Genomic DNA, 8,757 nt, shown 5'->3' with positions numbered 1-8,757 from the left:
GGAGAGGAAGAAGCAGGGTGCTGTGCGGGTGCAGTACAGGCTCTCGCTGGGGTGATCCAAGTCACCCCATCGCCTCACCCAGCCTCGCGGGTCCGGCTTCCTTCCCTCTGCCCCCCACAGAGAGCTGCTGCAGGAGGGACACGGTGCAGAGCGTGCAGTGGAGGGCCTCGCTGGGACAGGACAGTGGGTACCAAAAGTCTGAAGAGCAACAGGGCAGATTCGCAGCTCCCGTGTATTCACATCCCACCAGCTGCTGGCAAATGTAAGGGATTGCTGGAGGCCAAATCACCTCTAGCACCATTCTGGGGGCTCAGCATTGTCCCACCTCTAGCGACACTGTCATCCACCAGTGCAAGCTCTCACAACCAACACAGCCCTTATGCCCCAGCACAGAGGTCACCCCTACTTCTCCTCGTGCCCCTTATGCCTGATTCAAACCCTGTCTTATGGCCCAGACGCATCCCACCTCCTATCTCAGACGTTACCAGAGGCCAAAGTAATAAGATGCCACCTACAATGTCCCAGTGGGATGGGACTTTCCAAGCACGCAGGAATTGGAGCCCCTCACCCACAAGGGAACCATCACTCTGAGCACCTGGAGGTATCGCCACAATCACAGCAAAAAAAATAGGAAGCGATGGAGAGGAGAGCAGCTGAGGGCAAGACAGAGAGAGATGTAAAAAAAGTTTGTGAGCCTTTCATCTTAACTGTGAGGATTTGGAGAAGAACCTCGAGAGCACGGGAGATCAGCAAGGAGGCAGAAACAGAAAATCAGTGGGTGCTTGAGAGTTAGTGGTTCGGGAAATGAGGAGATGCTAACGCCTGCAGCCTGAGCTGCTATGGGGCAGGACTGGGCAGCCTCTCCTCCGCCTCCCCAGCACCCCTCACATTGCACAAGCACTAATTCCTATTCCATTTTAGTGAGGTTGCAGCAGCCTCTCAGCCCTGTTAAATGAGTCAAGATTTGTTCCTGAGTGGCTCTGGCTCCTTGCCTTTTCTTTGCGGAGATGGGCCCTTTCTTTTCCTCTCCCTCAAATTGTTGGATTTTTTTTAATGACCTTATTTTTCCTTTACCACAACTAAAGGCGGCTCCCAAGAGCCAGCTGAGTGCATCAAACCATTAGCAAATTCTTCCTCCCAATGCCAATAAATACATAAAAAGTCTAGCTTCTGTTTACAAAATATCCATCCCTCATTAATAAAGATCAAATCAACTCCTACATACAAATGACGTGTCCTGTGTCCGTTCATAAGACACACGGTACCATTTGCCTCCTTATTTGGAAGCAGGAGACGATGCAGCGAGCTTTTATAGCTATCCTCACCTTTGCTCTTGGGACAGGTATGTCCAAAAGGAATAGAAAAGCCTCGAGGAATTCTGTTCTCATCTATCTGAGAAGGGATTCGTCTGCATTAAGGGTGTTTCTCATACCCACCGCTCCTTACACTTTCGCTTTTGGTACATCTCTCTCACACAGGTTGAGATTTCGCCTGGTCCTTTTCTGATTCCAGTGGATTTTATTTTTTTTCTAGCAGGGGCTGCTCCAAGGTACGTCTGCACCTACTACGATGTTGTTGAGTACCTGAACATTTCCTCTCACAGCAAGCTGCACGCACACATACTGCCCAAGACAAACTTGAAGGAGCCTCTGGAAGTGACGATGGATTTTATGCTGGTGGCTATTCTCTCTGTGGTAAGAACCCAAAACTCCCGTTGCGTCATTAGAAAACTGGGTGATTGTTAGGTTGGGGTCTGAGACTTCTGCCAGGCAGGGCTGGGCCAGCAAGACCATGGGGGTGAGAATCATCCCCTTCCACTTCTTCAGCTTTCTGCTCTTTGAAAGCATTTTTGGAAGGTCTGGAGTATTTTCTCCCACCTACTTCCAGGAAAATGTTCAGAGGCGGGTTCCGACAAACAGCGAAATGCCTCAGCTGAGCAGTGCGGGGCACTGGCATTTAAATGTCAACAATAATCTCTTTTTTTTTTCAAACTGTTGGACCATATGCTCCCACTTTTCAGCCGTAGGACTGAGATCTTTGAGGTCTCCTCCTGAGTTTCTGCAACCTGTGCTGTCTACTGCAAGAGCAACAGGGGAGAGCTTCTGGGCTCTGCATTGGGGGTACCTAAGAAAATCAGCTAAATACCTTCCCTTCTGTTTCTCCAGGTCGAAAAGCTCCAGACGGTCACTTTTTACTTCGTGTTGAACCTGGTAGGTCCCTCGAGAGCATTTCTCTCCTGACGCCCAGCACGATGGCTGGTGCCAAGCCTGACACTCATTTCTCTCCTGCAACTTCTTCCCCCAGGAGTGGAAAAACACTTTTGCAACCTGGGACCCGCAGGATTTCTGTAACATTTCCCAAATCGTTCTGCCCACGAATACGTATTGGTCTCCCCCCATCTTCATTTTAGAGCGGTAGGTTCCCCTTTCATTTTTATCCAGTGGCTTAAGAGAAATGCAATGGATGCAAAGTGTTGGTATTATTGTGGGAAATGAGATAAACTCACGCAGTTGAAAGTTGTTCCCATGAGATCTCTGTAACCGAGAACCTCATAATTTGGATTAATGGCAACCACAGTTTACCCAAAGCACTTTTTGGCTCTGTAATATTGTAACATCTCTGGAAACGTCCAGTCTGGGCTGTAGTTAAAGCTGAGGGAGCAGCAGAGACAGCAACGCCGTGGAAGGAAACGACCCGTAGCAGTTTATTGTAAGACGCAGGACAGAGCCCTGTGGGTCTGAGAGGGGGATGGAGGGACGGGCACTGCCGCTGGCTCTTCGGCTGGGGGGGAAGGAAGGGGGGGTCAGCTCTGCAGCCCAGCGGGGCCGGCAACGAGCCCCTGCCCGAGGGGAGAGCGGGAAGTAGAGAGGAGAGGGGCAGGAGTCTCCTTAGGAGGTGCAGAGCTACTACAAACCTTAGTCCGAAGGCACTCACCAGCCCTTCTTCAAGCCCCGGGTTTCCTCTCCTCACTGATGCACCCCCCAGCTGGGTCATGGCACGGAGCCCCTTGAAAGGACACTTATGGCTCAGGCTCTTGTGGGACTGAGGAGCGTTGCAGCGTCTTGGAGCTCGGTCGCTCTCCGCTTTTGTTTCCCCCAGAGTGAACGGACAAAACTCCAACTTGGATTATATGGTCGTCATGCACAACGGCAGCTTCAACGCCACCCAACCCTTCCAGGTTACCTTAACGTGCAGCTTGATGATCCTCAAGTTTCCTTTTGACACCCAGACGTGCAACTTGAGCATAGCTTCATTCCTCCACCCAGGTACAGTGTCAAGCTGAGATTTACCACAGCTGGGCTAAATTTGCAGAAGGAGGTATAGATGGGATGGACCCTGGCTAACTCCTGGGTTCCCTTAGCAGCAGCACCACAGGCTCGCGCTGGGTTGGTGGGGTTGAGGTCATGTTACACGGGGGAAATGAGGTAAAACACTGTCATTCTGTTTTGGCACATTCCCCAGCAACATCTCTAGAAGCATCGGGATGTTCTGTGGCAAGATCCCCCCGGGACTGTTCTCTACAAACCAGAGAGACTCGGTGGCTTCCTGCAACAAGGCTACTTGTTCGCATACAATTTTGCAGGACTGATCTTTAAACATACCCGAAGGCCATGGAAACGAGAGGAAATTAAGGACAGTTTCAGGGATCGAAACTGCAGTCAGAGTTCATCCCAACAGGAAAGGGCTGAAAAATAAGCAGAGTTGACACGAGACCCTCCAGGTTCCATCCGCAGAGGACAACTGTCCTAATTCACCAGAGATTTCCCCTCTCATCCGCATTCTCAGAGGTCCAGCCAAGTCTCTTCACCCGAGTCCTTTTTAATTTCTCCCTGATGGGCTAAGAAACCCCAGCAGTGTGAGAAACATTGCCTTTCCCCATCGACAGGGACCCTTGCCTGGGAGGGAAAGGGAGAGGAAACAACTGACCTCTAACAAACACCTAAATTCTGCAACTTCTCTCCTCCTCTGCCTCCTGCCCAAGCAGTAACAGACCTTGTCATGAAGACGAGACGGACACCAGCTGAGATGATGAAAGTCAGCCAGAGTTACTTCCTAACTGATGGAGAATGGAAGTTCACCAACCTGAGCATCATTGAATACATAGAACAGCTGGATGACGGGCAATTCTCTGTGATCACCTATGTGGTATGGCAGTACTTTCATATTATATTGCACTGATTTGCCACCAAAAAGAAAAAAAAGAAAAAAAAAAAGAAGAAATAATTTTCTATATTAGGGAACAAGCATTTGCCCAACACAGTAAGTTATCTCCTGCTCACCTAAACTTTGTCCATCTTCTTAAACAGATTTCCATGCAGAGACGACCCACTCTGTATGTTTTGAACCTGATCCTCCCAACCTGTGCCCTGTATCTGCTGGATATGGCTGTGTTGTTTGGACCCAGCTCTCTCGAGGAGAAAATCAGTTTCCAGATTGCCATCATCCTCGGCAGCTCCATGTTAGCCGTGATTCTCAACAACATCCTCCCAACCTCCTCCAACAAACCACCTGTAATAGGTACCCGTCTTCACTGAACAAAAACTAACTGATTTTTACACAGGTACCAACCCTAAGGAAGGTCTTTGGGAGTTTATGAACACGTTCGTGAACACTGATGCCATGAACAGCTAAGCTTTATCAGTTTGCTGAGTTAGAAATTCCCCCCCTTCCTCACCGGGCAACTGAACGCAGACAGGATTACATTTGAGGAAATGATGCCGATTATCAAGGGCTTGTTTTGTTTTCGTATCGTTCTGCAGTGGTGTTCTTCTTAGGCACCTTCCTGCTCATGATCATGGCTGTGTTGGACACCTTCTTCCTGTTGCACCAGCAGCACAAATCCCTACGCTTAAACAAGGCGCTCAGAAGCTTCCAGCCAGGTAAAGCAACCCATAACCTCTTAAACCGGTCGGTGGGGTGACCCGCACTTTACCGTCAGATTCCTCGAGCGAGGGTGGGCTTCCTCAGGGCAACTAGCGCCCCAGGCAGTGTCAGTCACCCACCAACCCCCCTATACCGACACGTGCTATTTGCTCTTTGCAGACGTGCACGCCGAGCTGGCCATGACAGCCGTGAACAACCAGACCACGAAACACCTCGCCAAGGAAGGCGCCCAGCTCCTGCACCTGCCCAAGAAGGCCCGGGGAAAAGGGCAACCGGCAAAGCCCCACTGGCAACTGCAGGAGCAGGACCCGTTCCTGCCTGTCCTGGAGAAGGTGCTTCTCTACAGTCACTTCCTCCTGTCCTTGTTTTTTTTTGTTATTATTTCTATAAAATGGAACAGCTAGAGACCAGCTCTGCGCAGTGCTCGTTCAGTTGCTCTCCACTGTATCGCTTCTAACCCTTCCGCTGCAATTTGTCTCCCGCTTGATTCATAGAGCTGCAGTTCTTTCAGTTGCCTAAATAAAATAAAAATAAAATGAAAAACCCAAACCCGCAGGGCACGAGATCTGCATGCTTAGTGCTTTGTACTCCAGTTTATCAGAACTACATATGTTCTTAAAGTATTCTGTGGGCTAGCAAAGTATTTAAATAAAACAGTTGTGGAATTGGGGGATAATCCCTTCATTCTATCTATCAGGAATTCTTACCACAAACATGACCATCAGAAACAGGAGTTAAGGCACTTCTCTTATGGAGGTGTTTTGATTCTGGGGAAAGGCGTTTTAAGAATTCCACCTCAGATAATTAAATAAAATAATGCAATTCTGAAGGGTTTGTATTATTGTTTCTGTGAGTTTCAGTGAGACCCGCGTCATTCAGAAACCCAGGACAGAGAATAATAGGATCACCAGGATTAACGGGGCAATACTTGTTTTAAAAAAGTAACTTTTTTTTTTTTTAAAAATGTATCTCAACACATCTACACTCCTTCAATTCCTTTTGCAACTGGTTGCACCTAAACCATCACAACCAACCTAGAAAACAGCCCTAGACCTTTGCCTGTAGAATTATTGAGACATATCTCCCACTGCATCACAGCTCACTCCTAAATACACTCCTGCATCTCAAAAGGCTTTATACGCTCAACTGCTGAGCAACTATTTACCTGCAATTGCACAAGGACTATATTCCCTGCCCCACCTGGCTAGAGAGATGAACAGACGGTTTATTTGCATTACAGAAGATGCAACAGGACTCAGCTTGATCAACAGCCCTAGCTGGGCTCTCGGTCCCTGCTACAAAAACAAGCTCACAGGCAGAAAAGACAAAAGTCAAGGAAAAGTGGGCTGTTTGCAAGTTACTGTATTGTTCCACGTGTCTCAAAATTTTGCAACCTCATGTCTAAGATCTAAGCCACAGATAGGAGGGAAAGTACTTTATTTAAAAGATCACAGAGCGTGACAGCCGTTAGATAATCTGCTTCCAGACAAGTTTACAGATCAGCAATCGGTTTGTGGGGCCAGAACGGGTATTTCTCCTTGTCCAGTTTGGTTTCAGGGAAGGCTTCGTGCAAGTCTTCAAATGTCATCTGTTCAAAGGGAATCATGCTTCTCAGCTTCTGAAGCTTAAAGAGGGAGCAGAGACAAACACGTTACAAGTCACTTGACAGCAAGAAAGAGCAAAGCACACACAAGTAAGACCAAGGTGTGTGCCAGGCGGGGTTAAAGAGAATATTCACCAAGCAAGGTCCAGACTTACCTGTTGCTCATACTGGGCGATACGAGCTTTGGAAGCCCGCACATACTCAGCAGTGCTCTTTGCCTGCAGGAAAGCAGAAGACCTGGTGAACACGGTTATGATAAAGACAGTGACCTACAGTGAACCTGCAACCCCATGCCTTAAGCTGGCATTACCATTCATCATCATTACACCAGATAAGCGGACAGAATCTTGATCAAATCCCAAATAGCCAAACCCTTCCACATGCAGAGATCCTCTCGCTTACCCAAAAGCCAGAGACACGTGCGAAGACCAGAGCCGTGCTCTAGCTCAGGCTGCCCTGCCTGTGCAGACACACGTACAGAACATCCCTTCCCTCTCACCCCTCCCCATCCTCACAGAAGTCAGAGACAAACCCCGGCATTAGGGAACAGGTTGAACACTTACAGCTTCCTGCTCTTGGGCATCAATTTTGGCAGTTTGTGTATCCACTGGCTCAGGAACCTTTAGTGCACTGAACTGTTTATCGAAAGAGAAAATTGCTTATATCATTTGACTGAAATAATCCTTCACACCAAGGTAATTTTCCCTAGCAGCAGAGAAGCATTCCCTCCTTTCTTCCTAGGATATGCTCACAACTGTATAAGTTCACAAGCTTTCTAAAACTGATTACTGCACCTTAACCGCGTCCTTCACAAGCAGCACTGCTCACCTGTGAGGTTAAAGCAATCTATTCTGTACTGCATACCACCACCAGGACACGTAATACCACACACATTCATCACAGCTCTGTAAAGAGCAAAGCGCCACGTTGTAAGGAAGCAAGAAAGCCAAATACCAAAGACTTATCATATCACAGAATGATTTCCCCCAAGACAAAGTTCCCAGATCCATCTGAGGTCAGCGGGTCCTCCCAGCCTTGGGAGGCCAATTTTCATAGTGTCAGTGACACCATCAGGAAAAGCCTCGTTCGTGCTTTTCAATTCCTGTTTATAAAGAGGACGGCAACCCCTGCAGGCATCTGTTAGCATTACACATTTCACAGCGTGCAGAGCCACACTCGCCACCTTCTTCCATTCAGTGAGTTAGAAAAATACTATGTTTGCGTCAGGAGAAGCACTACCCGAGAATTCACTCCTGCAGCCAAAATAATTTATCAAGTTTTCTTTCACTAACTTCCTCACCCTACAGTGCCACAGGTTCCCTCCTGAAAGATGGCACTCAAGTGACCTCCTCGAGGTCAGCGACACTGATCTGCAGGATGTAAAGCCAGGGCATCTGCTAGCCAAAACCAATTCCTCCCTGATTCTGGCATTTTCCACTCAACACCAAAGACATTCCACATTTAACTTCCAAAGAGTGATACTCAGCTGGCGAAGATACTGACCTTCTTCTGAAACTCATCCACCATGCCAGCTTTAGCAACAGCAGTCTTGTAGTGAGCCCAGTCAATGGTTGGGGGTTTTTCTGGCAGGGCGGCCAACCTAAAAAGACAGAGGACAGCAGTCACAGCCAGCGCTAGAAGTAACCCTCCACTATCACTTGCTCTCTGCCACAGTTACTTTCCAGCGCATCAACAGAGCCTGCTAGGTTTAGGTTAAATATCTTCAGGTCCATCGTTAACAAGCAGCGATGAACAATTTCCTCAAATCCCTCTGCCCTTGAAATAGACTTCTCTATACAGACAAGAAGGACTCAGCCTGCAGCCCTGCTCCACTCCAAACTACTATGCAGCATCTCTGGGTGCAGCCCTGTAAGAAAGGCTCAGGCAGTTTTCACAATATTGAGCTAGCGGCAATCAGCAATATTAGCTGTAACAGCCAACAATATTTGTATCAAGCAGCAGAAGCTGAAGCATTTGAGAAGACTCTGAATTCGTGAAGCACTTAACAGAATAACAAAGCTTGTAAAACGTTTTGAACACGCCAAAGCAATCTGCTTTCACAAAACTGCTTTTTTATATTGCAGCTGCTGTTTTACTCTGGGGACGATTAAGTAAAGATGATCTGCCAAAAAAAGCCACCAACTGTCTTGAAGGTGACCTGCTTCAATGCCTCTCAGGACACTGCTACAAGACCACAGCTACCAACACTGTCTCAAGACCGTGCCGTAAAGGTTGAATGGTTCAGCTAAAGGACTGAACCGCCCCCCCCC

The 8,757-nt window shown here is 48.1% G+C and overlaps 2 protein-coding genes across 2 annotated transcripts; one reads left to right on the top strand and one right to left on the bottom strand.

The window, feature by feature from the left end:
- Positions 1–1,296: 1,296 nt before the first annotated feature.
- On the top strand, positions 1,297–5,288 carry LOC104281955 (5-hydroxytryptamine receptor 3A-like). Its single transcript, XM_009880023.1, has 9 exons — positions 1,297–1,342; positions 1,534–1,694; positions 2,166–2,210; positions 2,305–2,414; positions 3,100–3,266; positions 3,986–4,146; positions 4,308–4,518; positions 4,761–4,880; positions 5,044–5,288. The coding sequence occupies exons 1-9, from the start codon at positions 1,297–1,299 to the stop codon at positions 5,286–5,288; spliced, it is 1,266 nt and encodes a 421-aa protein (XP_009878325.1).
- Positions 5,289–6,305: 1,017 nt separating this feature from the next.
- Positions 6,306–8,220, bottom strand: ATP5H (ATP synthase, H+ transporting, mitochondrial Fo complex, subunit d). Its single transcript, XM_009880012.1, has 5 exons — positions 8,150–8,220; positions 7,991–8,087; positions 7,051–7,122; positions 6,643–6,705; positions 6,306–6,508 (listed from the first exon to the last, which is right to left on the bottom strand). Exons 1-5 carry the CDS (start codon positions 8,218–8,220, stop codon positions 6,377–6,379), a joined length of 435 nt encoding a protein of 144 aa, XP_009878314.1. The 3' UTR covers positions 6,306–6,376.
- Positions 8,221–8,757: the final 537 nt, after the last annotated feature.

The sequence above is a fragment of the Charadrius vociferus genome, unplaced genomic scaffold, assembly GCF_000708025.1.
Source record: "Charadrius vociferus isolate BGI_N301 unplaced genomic scaffold, ASM70802v2 scaffold260, whole genome shotgun sequence".
Classification (NCBI taxonomy): domain Eukaryota; kingdom Metazoa; phylum Chordata; class Aves; order Charadriiformes; family Charadriidae; genus Charadrius; species Charadrius vociferus.
This window is presented reverse-complemented; position numbering and strand designations above follow the sequence as displayed.